This window comes from Ovis canadensis, chromosome 1 (genome assembly GCF_042477335.2).
Source record: "Ovis canadensis isolate MfBH-ARS-UI-01 breed Bighorn chromosome 1, ARS-UI_OviCan_v2, whole genome shotgun sequence".
In the NCBI taxonomy this organism is placed as follows: Eukaryota; Metazoa; Chordata; class Mammalia; order Artiodactyla; family Bovidae; genus Ovis; species Ovis canadensis.
The window spans coordinates 15,680,119-15,696,806 of record NC_091245.1 but is presented as its reverse complement, the minus strand read 5'-3'; the positions used below and the strand labels follow the sequence as shown (position 1 = coordinate 15,696,806).

Genomic DNA, 16,688 nt, shown 5'->3' with positions numbered 1-16,688 from the left:
GGGGGTACTTCTAGTTCCGATGAGTTCCGATGGTCCGGGACTCCGGCTGGTACGGACATCCAGAGTCCACTCCCTCACAACTCTAGATGCCACTGGAAAAAGGCCACCTTTCTGACTGCCTGAATCTTGACCTGGTCCTTGGGTATGCTCCCTATGCTGTTTTTAATTAAAATACAGTTGATTTACAATGTTGTGCCAATCTCTGCTGTACAGAAAAGTGACTCAGTTATACACACACACACACATATATATATATTTACATTCTTTTCTAAATATTCTTTTCCATTCTGGTTTATCCCAGGAGACTGGCTATAGTTTCCTATGCTATAGTAGGACCTTGTTTATCCATTCTAAATGTAATCATGTTTTAAAATGCAGAAAGTGAGGGAATTGCCCCTGTAAAGCAGAAGAGCTTGGCAGAACTCACCCTCCTCCACGAGTGACACACAGTGAGAGAGAGTGAGCGGTGCTTCCCTGCAACATTTATTAAGGAATTTGCACATACACAGGAGAAAGGCAACCAGGAGTTGTGGTTCCCACAGGTGAAATCTTTTAAGCAACGTTTTCTTGTTTTAGTTTTCAAGTGGGGCGAACGATGACTGAGAGGAAGGCTGCCCAGGCACCCTGCCTCATACACCTGGACAGACGGGGGCGCAGGGCAGCCTGGACATACCAATATGAAACAGCAACTGGCAGGTCGGAGAGGGGAAAGGAGGAAGGGAGCTACCAATGAGATGGTAAATTTTTTTTTTAACTAAAGAAAAACTGGCAACAGTTTTGGGCTGTTGATAAATTAACTCCTCTCTGTTGTAAACCTAAAACTAAAAAACAAAAACACTCAGCACAGACGGGGAAAGAGTGGGAGGTGGAATCCACGCACACACACAAGCAGTACACACATTAAGCTCTGCATTCCCACCGGAGGGGCTGGTCCTCCAGCCACAAAGGCAGATCCTACCGGATGAAGTCAGGGAACAGGGTGTGTGTCTTTGTGTGGGACCTTTGAAGAGTCTTTGGTGCTAAGAAAGGCTGACCGAAGCAGCAAGTCCTGAAGTCTCAGATCCAGCAAACAATTCAGCATGAAGTAGAGTCATATTTTGCTCATCCTCGCCCCAGGGCTGGGGCCAAACTGCTCTAAGACTCAAGGAGCATTTAATTCGATTTTAGTACTTCCTTAATTTCCATAAATCAGGGGAGCATGATGCCCCCTTTCTCACCCCCAAAATTTAAACCTATGGAAATACTGGGTTGGCCAAAACGTCCTTTTGGTTAACCCAATAACTCATCAACACATACAGAAGGACCTCTAATCTCTTCCCTCTTTGCCTAAAATACAACCCCTACAGACCTTTCTGAGTCTGACAGGAAGTTTCAGCTTGTGGGAAAGGTGCTCAAAGGTGTGCACATCTATCCTGCAGTCTGAGTGCCTTCTGCCAACAGCTCCTAAGGTGCGGCTATCAGGAGAGAAGCCGGGCTGGGGCTGGGGAGGGAATCAGGACAGCTGGGGGACAGGTACGACAGAAAGCAACAGAGAGGCCTGCAGGTTTGGGATGCGGTTGGGCTAGGCAGGATGCCAAGTCCTAAGTGACCGACGTCTAAACCAGAGAAGTAGGAGAGGGGGATGGGGAAAGAGGAAACACAAGGAGAGGGGGCGACGGGGAGAGTGGTAGTCATCCAGGTGTGCTGTGCCTATTTCCACATCTGAGGGCTGAGCGTCTGATTTGCTGCCTGTCCGGTCCCGCCGTTCATGGACTGTCCATAGCTCAGCATGCCGTTGGTGCCACAGAAGTTCATCCCGGCCATCTGCTGGGTCATCTGAAAGGGAGAGAGGAGGCTTTCAGACAGGCTGTGGGCACGGGGCCAATTAGAGCAAAGGGCGGGAAGAAGTCCTTCCGCCTGTGGGGAGAGGAGAGTGAGACAAAGGGGAGCTCTGTCACGAGCAGAACTGCCCTGAACCTGCACAGATCATTCCGGGGACACCAGACCACAACGATGGAGGCCTCTGCAGAAGGGAGATGCTGTCGGAGACTAATGCTCAGGGAGGGGAAGGGGGAATCCTGGAGTGAGCTGACATAAAAGCGGCACAGGAGGTTATTCTGTTTCCCTTCCACTCTCATTCTGAAAAGGAGCCTATTGTGAACCGGCTGGAGCCAACCCTGAGAGTATAAAGAGAAGCCCCCAGCCAGCCAGAACTCCTGTCTTTCCTCCAGCAAAGAGTGTCAGGGTAAGTGCTGTGCATGCTCGAGTAGAAAGAAGACAATGAAAAGGAAACTGGACTTTCAGAAAGGACAAAGGCAGGCAAAAAAAAAAAAAGACCAACATGTCTTCACTGTATGAGAAAGGAAGTTGCTGGGAGAAAAGGGTTGGTGGCATCAGGCCTGGGTGGGGTTGAAGCCCCTTTAGGAATCTGATTAAAAGACTGGCTCCTGGCAGTGAACAGACGAAACTATTTATCAAAGAAAAATGCCTTAAATTTCCCAAGTCTGGTACATTTTCTGTATAAGATCTTTTCCTTTAGGAGAAAGGCTAACTTTTGTTTCTTCCACCAACTTTTAAAGCAAATTTCAAATTTACAGAAAGGTCGAAAGATTAGGGTAATGAGACCCATATATCTTTCCTTAAATTCAACAATTGGTAACACTTTTGCTTTATTTTATCTTTGATATATACATATGTATCAGCTTTAAAAAATCTTTGATAGACATTGAAAACTGCAGATATCGTGACGTTTCACCTCTTAATAAGTCAGGAGGCATCTCATAAGAAGCTTCCCAGGTGGTGCGAGTGGTAAAAAACCAGCCTGTCAATGCAGGAGACGAAGATCCCCTGGACAAGGAAATGGCAATCCACTCCAATATCCTTGCCTAGGAAATCCCATGGACAGAGGAGCCTGGCGGGCTACAGTCCATGGGGCCGCACAAAGTCGGACTCTTAGGTCTCACATGAATGAAGACTTTCCTAGAATCACAATACAATGAACATGCTCAAGATGTTTCACATTAATACTATATTCTAATATATATTACATTTCATTTTTCATCTCTTTAGCCTCCTTTAACCTAAAGGAGTTTCCCCGCCATTTTTTCCTAACACCATTTGAAGAGTCTAGGCCAGTTATTTTAGAGAAAATCCTTTAATTTAGATTTATCTCATGTATTCTTACGATTGGATCCAAGTTAAATATTTTTGGCAAAAATTCTAATATATATATTTTTTGATGTGCACTACTTTAAAAATCTATTGAATTTGTTACAATACTGCTTTTATGTTTTGGTTTTTTGGCTGTGAGGCATGTGAAATCTTATTGGAAAGTGAAATTTTAGGCCCCCCAAATTTTATGTAAGTGATATTATATCCTTCTTAGTATAAGATATCAAGAAATGCATAATGCTACCGTGCCCCACTGTTGATAATTTTACGTTTGATCACTTATCTAAGGTTGTATCCATCATATGTTCTTTCATTGTAATTAATAAGTAATCTGAAGGGTATTTCTTTGCAAACATGTGAATACCCTGTTCTTTCTATAATTATTAGTTGTCATTCTTCTGCAAAGGCGGCTTTCTCTCCCTCTATCCCACACCCATTTTTAAAAAAATATGGACTCATGGATTTTTTTCTTATCATACAAATCCTAAAAGTTTACTGGGATATGTTCGAGGTGACCATTCTGAGTCAGTTCTTCCAGATACACACACAGTAGTTTCTTTCAAGTTATATTCAAGTCGTTTCTAGGAAACATTCTCATGTTAAGTTTTAAATATATTAATCCTGTTCCACTATTTTATCTTTCTTCTTTGTGTGCGTGCTAAGTGTCTTCAGTCGTGTCTGACTCTTAGTGGCCCTGTGGATGGTAGTCCGCCAGGCTCCTCTGTCCATGGGGGTCTTCAGGCGAGAACACTGGAGTGGGCTGCCACGCCCTCCCCCGGGGACCTTCCCGGGCATGAGAGACCCTGCATTGGCACAGGCTCCTTAGCACTAGTGCCACCTTTGGGGGTCGCCAAACACACATATTTATGTTAGACCTTCTTTGCCTAAGGTCTTTCTTTCTGTTTCTTTTTAGTGCTCTCTATATTTAGTTTCCTTTCTCTGAACTATTTCACGCCTTTCCTCTATGCCAAATATATTTTCAGTTGAATCTATTCTCCTCTGACTAACTTGTAATTCAGTCTATTTTTAAGATAATTGCATTGTTTCTCAATTTGTTTCCTGAGTTCAGGAAACTTTCATTTCACAACTTCCAGGTATTTGTCCATTTGGGTTCTAAGTTTCTCACTTTTTGATTCAAGCTGTTTTGTCTTACCTGCAAGTGTTTGTTAGAGGACATTTAATTCAGGATTGCATAACAGTTTTCTTCTATTTCGTGACTGGTTTTGGAGAAAGAATTTTCATTCCTCAAAATGTTTAGACTTCATTTTTTTAGTTTCTTCTCATAATAGTTTTGCATAAATGTCACTTGCTACTTTCTGTTTATTTTCTGTGTGTATGCCTGTTCAATCGTGTCTGGCTCTTTGTGACCCCATGAACTGCAGCCCCTCAGGCTCCCCTGTCCATGGAATTTTCCCAGCAAGAATACTGGAGCAGGTTGCCATTTCCTCCTCCAGGGGATCTTCTCCACCCAGGGATAAACCCCTCATCTCTTGCATCTCCTGCACTGGCAGGCGGATTCTTTGTAGCACCTTATTTTTCTGAATCAGCAATAACACACACAGATGAAAGGATCTGGGGAGACTTATTAAATTTCTTAGTTCAAGAGCACCCTCTTCCGTTAGTAAAGTGAAATGACTATTTGGTGGGGAGGAGGATAGTAGATCTGATTTTGTCATTCTCAATTTTTACTTCTTCACCACAAGGTCTCCTAAGGGCACCCTCTCATTCTAAGTCATCCTCATCTCTCCTAGAAACAATGCTTTGCCAAAACTACCCCCTATAGTCCTATCTATTTCAAGTCCTTTGTTTTCGATTCTCCAAGTAACCAGAGTTATACTGCACCAGGTCTCAGAACACTTCTCAGCACGTCTCTCATCAGGGCAGGGCTTTCTCTTTCTTGGGCGTGTTTTATCTATGCCCTGTCACCTCTAGCCCCCTGCTCCTTCTCCTCTTTTCCACGGCCTCTCTGTGGTGCTGGCTCTGCTTGATTTCGGTGTTTTTAAAAAGCTGTTTATTGTCGGCTGTGCTGGGTCTCTGGTGCTGTGAGGGCTCTTCTCTAGTTGTGAGCAGGCGCTACTCCAGTTGCAGCGTGCAGGCTTCCTACTGCTGAGGCTTCTCTTGTTGCGGAGCACAGACTCCAGAGTGCACAGGCCTCAGTACTTGCTGTACTCAGGCTCAGTAGCTGCAGTTCCTGGGCTTCAGAGCTCAGGCTCAACAGTTGTGGCACGTGGGCTCAGCTGCTCCTCGGGATGTGGGATCTTCCTGGGCCAGGGATTGAATCTGTGTCTCTTGCCTTGGCAGGCGAATTCTTTACCACTGAGCCACCAGGGAAGCCCTGGATTTTGGTGTTATAACCGTGTAATTTGAGGTTTGTGGTATTCTATTAGGTGCAAAAGTCACTGCTTATGGGTGCTTTTATTGGCACCTCTTGTTTATCTGGACAAGTTGTTTTGTTTTGATGAATGTGTAGAGAGTTTTAGAATCAGGCAATTACCCTTATTCTACAGGAACCCAAAATACCTCAGAAAGTCTGAGGTTAGACAGACCTTCTGTTCAAACAAATAAATAAATGAAGCAAATTCAAGAATGTCTCTGGCGACATCTCATTTACATTGTAAGGATTCAAAGGATAAGGGGCAGACACTAAGTGAGACGGCCTTGAGGAAGGCTCAGAACTCTTGTCCTGAGTGAAATGGAGCAGCTTACCTGAGTTAGGTTCCACTGCAGCTGCTGAGCTGGCTGAACCCCATACATAGTCTGGGGCATAGCTGCCATGCCTGCCATGTAGCCGGCCTGCTGGGTGGTCATCATTCCGTTTGGCACACCCATCATGGAGGCCTGCATGCCCCCCATATAGCCTGCAGGCATGGCCATTGGGGCAACCATCCCAGAAGCTCCTGGCTGAGCTACCATGCCTACTGGTGGGGGCATCATGCTCCCCATTAGGCTGTTAGCAGGTGCAACCCCAGGGAAACTGGGGTAGGCCGCGGGATACGCCATCTGAGCAGGAGCCATGAACACTGCTGCCGAGAGAACAGACACACAGATTCGTGAAAGAGGAATGCACACAATGCCAATCCAACGCTCGCTTGCTGCCCCTTCCAGCTAAGATTCCTCAGACAGATCCTCTGGCTTCTAGCGGGCTGCAGACCCAGGCACTTCCCCTTTAGGGTCCAGATCCAGACCCCGAGTCAGGCTTCACAGAGGCCAGACCCCACAGAAGCATGGCTCTGAGTTACAATATCTATCTCCTGATAGTCAGTGGCTTCACAAGAAATGTCATGCTCAGGCTTGTTTGGAGTATGATGTCAGGGCCCCCAGAGAAACTGCCCCTGGCACAACAAATAATTCCTGCATGGAAGGCCTCCCGTTTCTAGCTGGCACACTGCCATGACCCCTGTGAACTCTACCTTGGGTGGGCATCTGAGGCGTCTGGGATCCATATAGTGACAGGATGGAGTCTTTAGACAGCTGCTTCTTGCTTGTTTCTTCTGATTTGCTCCCTGGCTCTGGAAACAGGTTCAGGTTTTCCGGAACTGAGCCAGCACTCCCTGGGGTTGGCATGGAACCTACAACCTTAGGACAAAGGGCAGGGAGGAATTGGAATGGTCCTCTTGGGGTTCTCTGTAAAGGACCTCCCTCATCTCTCAGGTGCTTCTAACATTTGCCATGAGAAAACGTGGCTCGAGTTAGTAGCTTCCTGAAACTTTTACCATAAAAACATCTGGAAACACCTGACAGTTAAGCTCTGGTACAATTCTTTGCTCTTTAGCAAAACAATGTGATTTGGTAAAAAACTAACAAATTAAAATGACCTACAAATGATGCAGCCAGAGAGAACTAAGACCCCAGTACCACTGTTTACTGGTTGTGTAACGAGAGGCTAGTCATGTAACTTTTCTGAACTCTTTCCTCATTTGGAAGACCCATCTTGTAGGATTGTGGTGAATATTTCAAATCATAAGGGAAATATACAAAATGATACACAAAATCACCCAGCACTGCCTGGTGTACACAGCAGGCATTCCACAAATGGGAGTCACTGATGGTCTCAAGCCTTTCCTGTTTACAAACTCTCTGCCAATAACTCAGGCTGAGGAGCTGACTTATAGGATTAGCCTTTACAAACTGACACATCTTCAACAGAAGTTCACATAAAGGGCCCAATCTTTTGAGGCAAGAGACAAAATGGAATGAATAGGCTGTAACAGCGATGACAGGGTTAAGGGAAGAATCAAGAAAACCAAAGTCAATCCCACCAAGAATGCATGACTTGACTCCAGGATTAAGTTATCAAAAGCACCCTTTACAGAATGCTCTTTCCTCCTGAGTCACCCATAAGACTCACCTTTCTGGAAACCGAAGAAGAGGGAGATGAAACAGAGGCCAGAAGATCTAAATCCTTCTCTAGGGTATTACTGGCCTTACCATTTGTAATGGAGCAGGATACAGGAGCATCTGGAAAGAGAGACCAAAGTTAAAATGTAGCCCTGCTTATTAAGCCCATTCCTTTCTTCTCTTCCAGACACAAAGTAGAGAAGCCCCACATGCTCCAATCACAGACCCTGAAATCTAGGCTCTGGAACCATACAGCTTGGATGAGGAGGCATCTCACAAGATTCCCGAGAACACACTGGAAAAGCCTGTAGCTCAGCAGAGGACAGGAGGAACTTGGGCTTGAAGGCTACATTAGCACCATTGCAAGGGAGATGCCTGGCTCCCTTCTGGCTATTTGAGGGGCAAAGCTGTGCAGGATTTATTCTCAGAGAGAAATGAAAAGTACAGACATGAGCAGCTGAAGTAGCCAATACTCAGCAGGAATGGACTGAAACAAAGTACAGCCATCAGTACTATGAAAAGTAAGAATAGGCTCTGTTTCTGAAAGGGGCAGAACGACTAGCTCAGGGTTTCAAAAAGTTTGGAGGAAAATGACCACAAGGTAAGGGGCCGTCTCAGAAACAGGATGCACCTGGAAAACGAGAGGGCCGGGGGCAAGGCTCACAGGTGCTGGTCTAGTGAAACTTGCAAACACTTACTGAATGCTCCGTGTGTGTGGGCCAGGAGCTAAGAGCTTTAGAGGCATTATCTCATTTAGTCCTTCCAACAACATCTCTGATGTAGACTCATCATCCTCACTACAGGAGGAAAGTTATGTTGAGAGGTTGAGCAAGCTCCCCAGGGTCACAAAGACAGAGAGTGGCAGAGCGGGGACTGCGGCTTCCAAGGCCATGTGCAACCAGTACTGGGCCTGACCGCTCCTCTAGTGCAGCACTGTCTCCCTAAAGACTGTCAGCACCTTTTAAACAACTGCTCAGATGTAAAAGAGCAGGAAGAACAGGAAGGAACAACCTTAGTGATGAAGCCACCAACCGAACAACCCCATCTCTACCTGTCTCCCCAGGATCACAGAGAATTCATCAACATTGCTGAGATTACAGGAGTGGAAAAGTCTAGCTCTTACCAAGGCCCAAGAGATCCACCGCAGGAGCTTTGGATTTCGGGGAGGTTTTCCGAGGCAGCTGTGGATCTTCTTTTTTCTGTGGCTAGGGTTAAAATATGTTACAGAAAGAAATAAGCAGGTGTTTTTGAAGCCTCTATTCCCCTCTCCAACTGTAAAGCCACAGGAATTCTTGTGGCATGGATGTTGTTATTCAAAGAGAGCTACCAAAGGAACAGAACTCAGGAAGTGTTACGTGAAAAAAAACCAAATCAGAAGACAAAGTGCAGAAATCAAACCTAAAGTGAAAAACAAAGCTGTCACCTGCACTTATCCGGCTTTCTAAAGAGAGAGATCTTTCCGAAACCAAGACAACCACAGACCAGGGTATCCAACAGAAGCAGCGGTTTTTGGTCCCAGGAGAAGCAAAGAATAAAGGCAGGTGTCTGATGGTACAAAAGGTAATGGCCAACACTTCTCCCAGTGATTAGAAAGCCTTTAATACCAAAAGGGAACTCATTTTATAGGTTACCTAATTCGCTCTGCCAATATCACTACGGACTGTGTTCTGCAGACAATACGATTCAGAATGATGCTAAAAGACCCTCGAAGGAGAACAGTAAAAAGTCTTCTTTCCCAAGATTCCAAACATGTTAAGAGTCGTGACCCAGGGATCGAACCCGTGTCTCTTACACCTCCTGCAGTGGCAGGCAGGTTCTTTACCACTAGCGCCACCTGGGAAGTCCCATCTTAGAGTATCTACTACCACGGCCATCAGGTGTCCAGTGGGAAAGAAGGGTGCCTACTTCATTATGACAGAGCGAGAACACAAGAAGGGATGGTTTAAAATGAATTACAATAAATAAATAAATAAAATAAAATGAATTACTACGGCCTGGCTTCTGGACTGTTCTTAACAGCAACAGGAAAACCAGGTACAGAAGGCCTAAGGAGAGGACTAACGTAGCATCTGCTCAGAAGGTGTCACGGAGCCTTGGCATTCTGCCATGAAACATGCCTCTTGCTCAGATGGGACAGGTGCCGTTCCCCAGCTCCCATTTGGACCTCAAAGGCAGTGTGACAGAGCAGATTGGGCGGCAACAAGGCAATGGGAAAGCAGCAGAAATGGCAGTGGGTGATCTAATCCGAATGTGGCGCCCTTTAGTCCCAGGTGCAATGGTGCAACGTGCTCTCAACGAGCCCTACGCCTCCCCACCCCTCCCCACCCCTCCCCTCCCCTCTCCTCTCCTCCACTGCCCTCCCCTCCACACATGTCAGCAAACCCTGAGCCATCCACACAGCACACACACTGCCCCCACTTACCATTTTCACTTTCTCAAAAACAACAGGTTCCATTTTTTTCTCTGGAGCTGGTTCACTCCCTCTTTTCCACTTGTTATCTTTTTCTTTCTATGATGATTAAAAAAAAAAACAAGACAAAGAACAGACCCCATGGTGACTAACAGTTCAACAAATTAGAATCCTAAATGTCTCAAAAGGACACACAAATCCCTACTGAATCTGATGCAGGAGCCTGACAGACTGTGGGAGGGTCTTGTGTGGGGCATGAGTGCTGGCCTCTTCCACCCTGGCCTCAAGGCTGTAAAGAGGCATCTTTCAAATTTCTTAAGTATCTCCCTCCTTGTTCTGTCTAATCCATGTATGACTGTTAAGTGTGCAGACCGGGTTATCCATAGAGGTTAAAACATTTCAACAGTTTGCTGTCCCTTTTGGACCCAAGTTTAACTTGCTCATCTTGGTACAGCAGTGAAAAATGTTCATCTTACTTGACATACAGCCTTCAATCAAAGGTTCTCTCCCTTACAAATATGAGCCAAAGATGAAGTGTTTCCTTATATATAAAATGTGAGTGAGAAGAGCTGCGATCAAAAGAATATCACCTGGATCAAAAGAATAACAGAACATAAATGTAATTTGCTATATATTAAAGGATATTGTATAAATACAATGGATAAAGTTTGAAGTCCTCCATCTGCCTCTTCTAGCCAGAGGGTTCTGTTGTTCAGTCACTCAGTTGTGTCTGACTCTGTGACCCCATGGACTGCAGCATGCCAGGCTATCCTGTCCTTCAATATCCCTCACAGTTTGCTCAAACTCATGCCAATTGAGTCAATGATGCCATCCAACCATCTCATCCTCTGTCACCCCCTTCTCCTGCCCTCACGAATCTTATTTGTAAAATGCAGGACAGCTGGAGCTCAAGCTCCAATACTTTGGCCACCTGACATGAACAGCCAACTCATTGGAAAAGACCCTGATGCTGGGAAAGACTGAAGGCAAAAGGAGAAGTGGGTGGCAGAGGATGAGACGGTTGGATGGCATCACCAATTCAATGGACATGAACCTGGGTGAACTCCGGGAGAAGGTGAAGGATAGGGAGGCCTGGCATGCTGCAGTTCATGGCGTCACAAAGAGTTGGACACCACTTAGCAACTGAACAACAAATACACATGAAAAACGGTCGGCCCTGATCATGATCCAAAAGTGAAATTTAAAATGCACTTTTGGGCGGAATTCCCTGGCAGTCCAGTGGTTAGGACTCTGAACATTCAGTGCTGAGAGTCCAGGTTTGACTTCTGGTTGGAGAAATAAGATTTCAAGCCACGAGGCATGGCCAAAAAAAAAAAAAAAACATTTTGGGGAGGAGAAAAAAATCTTAATAGTATTATCTAATATTGGTAGGGATGGAGTAAAACTACTCTACTCATCTAATGCTGAGAAGACAGTATAGAACAGTACAACTTCTAAAAAATATATTGGCAAATGTACAAAGAGACAAATACTGAAACCCTTTGACCAAGATACAAGAGAACATTGTATCTTGTAATATACCTTAAGAAAAATAATCCAAAGCATGGAGAAAGTGACATATGCCAGGAAGTTCATTCCAGAGTAACGTATCTGAAGAGAAACGTAACCTTTATGCCACAGAGGGGAAGAGTGAAACAAACTGTGATCTAGCTGCTCGCTGAACAAGAGGCAATGATTACAAGTTGTGAAAAGTAACAAGGAAACAGGTGACAGATAAAAACACGATGTGCTGAGTTAAAGGAAAGCAGGAGACATTCTATCCAAACATGGCACAATTACGCCTTCAAAAAGTAACTACACAGGGAAGAATGGGGGAAACACACGGGCGACAGTCATTAAGAAGGTAAGAGCAGGCATGGCTTTTCCACTTTAACTTCCATATTATCTGTAAAGTGATATCATAATCACGAAGAACACACCCAGCGATGCTTGCTGCATACATAGTGTAATACTTTAATACAGAACACTTTATTTCTCGAAATTCAAAACATCTTATCTGTCTATTCAAGAAGAATACTCTTCAACAAAGCCAGTTTCTTTTAGATTTGATATTAAATGCCTTCACTTAGCAAATATTAATTCTTGGCATATAAATCTTCACAAAGATATTTTTTAAAAGTCTACATACATCAAATAAAAGGTTTTGAAATAGCTCTTTGGCACACAGGAAACATTTCCTTTCTAACTGAAAACATTTAGTGAGTAAAACAGGCTGCTTTCATGGGTATGGTACAGCAGAAACATAATTATGGATGAATACCATCTATTTCCATACAGCACCTCTTTCCTCTTCTCCTACCTTCTGAATTACCTCAGATACCTTTTGTTTGACCTCATCTGATTTCATATGTTCTTGTACAATGAACAGAGCTAAGCAGACAGACTACAGTTTTCTACAAAGGAAAGGAAAGGTCTGTTTCTTTTGGTTTCAAACTCTTCTTGATGATGCCATCCAAGCCATAAATGTACGCTGGGTTAAGTCTTTCTTGGAAGAGTTACGACACATCCCTTTTCTGGATGACTGTGACGTAAGAGTCCTTCATACAAAGCTGAGAAGGAATTATCGTTACCTAACTACATGTATTACCCTGCACTTACTTGCCCACGTTGAAATCAACGACCAGTTAGTGCCCCTTTTCATACAAGATCAAAAGATCGGTCTCGAGCTAATTCCAATTAGTTTGACTTTATCTGGAAGGGCTTAGAGCCCTGTGTAAATGTAATGATCTCACTGGCTAGCACATCTTCCATCAAAATAAACAACAGAGAGAGGACAGATGCTAGGTAGATAGGTCTTTTGCTAGAACTGGAGAATCTCATATTCTCCATACTTCCTTAGCTAGAGAAACAGTCGATTATTTCAAAGCAAATTTATTAGTCTTGTCAAAGGCTTTTTGAAGGTTTAAGTTAGTCATATTTATAGGTTCCCCTCTAGCTGTCATTAGTCAGGCATATTTCCTTCTTCCAGAAACCATGTTGTATTTCCTCTTGTACACTGTATTTCAGATTCTAACCACATGCCTAGGATGCAAAGTGTATTTGGCAACTGGGAGTCTCCTAAAACTCCTCTCAAGAACAAGCGATTCCATTGGCAGTCAGTCAACGGACACAATGGAAATATATGCTGGTCAAATTTAAGGAAACTCTGCTGATATAATTACATCAATTTTGGTGACTTCATTTACAGAAAAAAAAATGCACACACACGTATGTATGCACACACACACTATTCTATTTGATCCAGTATGCCCAACATATCCATATAAAGAAATAATTTGGAAATGGGAATCGCTGACATCTAAATTCAGATCATGGTAAAGAATTAACTGATGGTTGGTCCATCCCTGAGGCAAAAGTTTGCTCCATGATATCTCAGGGTCTTGATTCAATAGCTTGCTTTATTCTACTTTTTTTGTTTTTATGTTCTTAGAGTATTTTGGTAGCTGTTCTTCAGATTCTTCCCAGGCCTGATTAATAAGCAAATTGTTTATTATGAACAAAACTTGAAAGATTTACAACCAACCCTAAAGGCGTTGATGTCCAGACTTCGGTCCATGTATTTCTTCTTCTCATATTTATCTCGAATAAATCCCTCGACTGCACTGCAAGAAGCTTATTAAGGATAAAGCAAGCAAGTCTTTCTCACAGAATGACCATAAAAGGTCCATTTGTATCCCGTGAGCATTGGTCCCCCTCTTCCTTCTGCCTGGTTTCCCCACGTGGCTCCTGTCTCTTCTGGCCTATCCCTAACCCAAACCTTAAAATGCCTCCTTCGTGGCTGCTGCAGGGAATCACCATTTCCTACAGCAGAAATGGGGTCACTCTTCATTTTGACAGCAGTGGAGCCTGTGGCTGTTCTACTGTGATAGAATACAGGTAAAGCAGTCAGTTATCTACTTTAAAGTCCTTAAGTCAACAGGACTGAAACAGACATCTGAGTGCCACTTAAAAAAAATATACAGGCCTCCCGTGCCCCACTGCCAGATTCTGATCTGGGGTCCTCTGCAGGGCTCCAAATCTACATTTAGTAGGTTCTCCTTGTACCCACCAAAATCAAACTCTAACAAGATGGTCTACAAGCCATGTTTTGAGAAGCACTGCCTTCAGGGAGTTTGGTTTTATGAGCTGAGTGCCATCTCCATTTGAGGGGCTAGGGGAAGAAAGTTGTGGATTAACTGGTCAACAAGTTAATTCTTTCAGGTAGGGCATAAAAAGGCATTAAAAATCAGTGGCAGTTTTGCTGAATCAACATAGCACAATAAACTATTCTTTTTATCAAACAATAATTTCAGAGATTCAAAGACTATTGGAGATGTCAGTCTATGGAAGAATTCACAGTGAACCACAGCAGTCTTAATTTCTGGATGAGTCGCCCCTGTGTGACACCACCATTCTGACATTAGAGAGTATATACATGGGCTTTCTATATGTCTTGGTTGCAGGAAAGAGGAAAAGCCAGACAGACTTCAACTCATCCACATATAAAGATGGCCCAGTCAGATCGTGGGTCCTGAGTCTTCTGTAACTCTCCCAAGACACTATCAACACCACCACCACCACCACCACCACCAATAAAACCATTCAGCCTTTGAAGCTGCTCCAAAAAGGATACTGGTCTATTTGAGGTCGCCGAAAGGTCTCAGGCAGGTAGGCTTCGTAAAGTCGGTTTGCCTTTCCATTCCCCATCTCTTGCATGCACTGCAATCAAAAAGATGTGGAAACAAGGAATGTCATATTAGGAAAGAACGGAAAAACTTCTTATCCAACTGCATCATTTTACAATTGAAAAGCCAACCTAGGGAGTGGCAGAACCGAGATTTAAACCTGCGTATTCTGATTTATAATCCACGATTCTCTCGGCTCTGCTCCCAACCATTTCCTTCCACAGCTGTCTTTCCTGCCACTCTGTCTCCTTTTATTGAAAGATTTGTCTAACAAGATATATTTGATTCAATAGTAATTTAAGATCCCATTTGAAAGTCCAAGACATAGAGCTGCCAATCCAAATGTCTACTTGGCAGGCAATAATCAGTGCCTCATCAGGCAGGCAGTAATTACGAACAACTACAATTCTGAGTTTATAGTAGCAATTAACCTATCCACTGCATTACCAACAAATATGTTTCTCATTAGGCTTTTGAAAGACTCCTTCACATTTGTGAGAGATACATTCCAAGATTTTTAAACATCTTCAAATATAACTGAAAAATATAACTAATCTTTTAGTCCTTCAGTGAATCTATAAAGATAACCTAAAGTAACTTCTAAAGCCATTTTCTGTCAAGAATAACCTCTTACTTACAATATCAACTTTAGCAACTGGTTTTCTTTGGAGCCAGGAGATTTCCCGAAAACAAATTTTATATATATATATATATATATTTGTAAATTACTTTAAGAAGTTTCAATGCAGGAAGAGAACAGAAAACAGGGAAGCCATATCAACCTGCAGCTCTCCAGCCAGGCTGGACTCACTAACTTAAGTGTCTCACAGTCAGCCCACCAACCTAACAGCAAGCAGGATTCATATATGCATTTCTGCAATAAAAAACATTAAAAGTATACGTGTTGGACTTCTTTTTTAAGTGAGTATCTAAAATTACAAACATTAGATCTGAAAATGATAAGGGCCTTAGAAAATAATACAAAGATCCTCCTTCATGTCTTCATGGATCCATGGGGTCCTAGTCCATAGAGTATTTGTGTTTTGAAGGAGGTAAAATATAAGTGGAATAACTTGTATCTTAAATACAAAGATAAAAATTTTTTATTGTGGCGTTAGTGTTGAATACTTAAACTTCCCTCTACCTTCACCTTTGTGCCCAGTTTGACTGAAATTCATCTGGAACTACTTTCACATGAAGTATGGGAGCAGCTGACTCACTCCTGGGTTGTGCAAGTACCTGGATCTGTTCTTGAGTCCACTGGTCAAGGTTAACCGATTTTACCCTGGATATGTGCACCCCGAGATTCCTGTGGATTCCAGCACATCGAATGCAGATGAACACGCCAATGTTCCAGGAGGCCCATCGTGGCCCTGTGGAGGGCAGGATCAGGGGGCAATAAAGTAAAAATTAAAACAACATTCACAACCCAAACCAGAATTATTTAGGTTATCAGATAACATTTCAGCTAGAACATCAGTGAGAGAATTGTTACCACGATCACCTTTTAAATTTTTAAAAATTTTGTTTTTATTTTTTTGGCTGCGCTGTGAGGCTTGCGGGATTTTAGTTCCTTGAACAGGGACTGAACCCCAGGCCTAGCAGGGAAAGCTCTGAGTCCTAACCACTGGACTGCCAGGGAATTCTATAATCACCTGTTTTGGGTCATTGTTTTGTTAATTTTTCCAAAAATGAGCTTTTTTTTAAAAAAAATTTAAAGTTCTTAAGTGTACAATATGGTGGTTTTTAGAATATTCAGTTAGAATACACAGTTATGTATCATCGTCACCATCTAATTCCAGAATGTCTTCATCCTCCCCAAGAAGAATTCTCAAGCCTAGTAGCAGGCACTTCCCATTTCCTCTAAAATTCCCCTGACCCCAGCCCCTGGCAACCACAAATCTACATTTTCTTTCTATAGATTTGCCAATTCTGGACATTTCATAGAAATATATAACGTGGGCATCTGTGTATGGAACAATAGCTTTTTTAGAGTCTCATAAAGGTTGAACTGCAAATATTATAATATTGTTACTTATGTTTTTAAAAATCCCAGGAGAACAGTGGCAGGTCATGTCACATTCTATTTAATATATTTCATGAAC

The 16,688-nt window shown here is 43.2% G+C and overlaps 1 protein-coding gene across 4 annotated transcripts in view; it reads right to left on the bottom strand.

Annotated features, from left to right (window-relative positions):
* Positions 1-460: 460 nt before the first annotated feature.
* The window catches only part of SMAP2 (small ArfGAP2), a 48,650-nt gene continuing 32,422 nt past the window's right edge, over positions 461-16,688 (bottom strand). For 2 of the 4 annotated variants that reach the window (XM_069587301.1, XM_069587317.1), the window contains exons 2-10: positions 15,823-15,956; positions 14,532-14,617; positions 13,443-13,521; positions 9,911-9,997; positions 8,612-8,693; positions 7,499-7,608; positions 6,561-6,726; positions 5,857-6,173; positions 461-1,815 (exon numbers count right to left, since the gene is read on the bottom strand). In XM_069587301.1, coding sequence (XP_069443402.1) covers positions 1,690-1,815; positions 5,857-6,173; positions 6,561-6,726; positions 7,499-7,608; positions 8,612-8,693; positions 9,911-9,997; positions 13,443-13,521; positions 14,532-14,617; positions 15,823-15,956 — 1,187 coding nt within the window. In that variant the 3' untranslated portion in view covers positions 461-1,689. The remainder of the gene's footprint in view (positions 1,816-5,856; positions 6,174-6,560; positions 6,727-7,498; positions 7,609-8,611; positions 8,694-9,910; positions 9,998-13,442; positions 13,522-14,531; positions 14,618-15,822; positions 15,957-16,688) is intronic. The other 2 variants (XM_069587306.1, XM_069587327.1) reach the window with 1 other exon arrangement.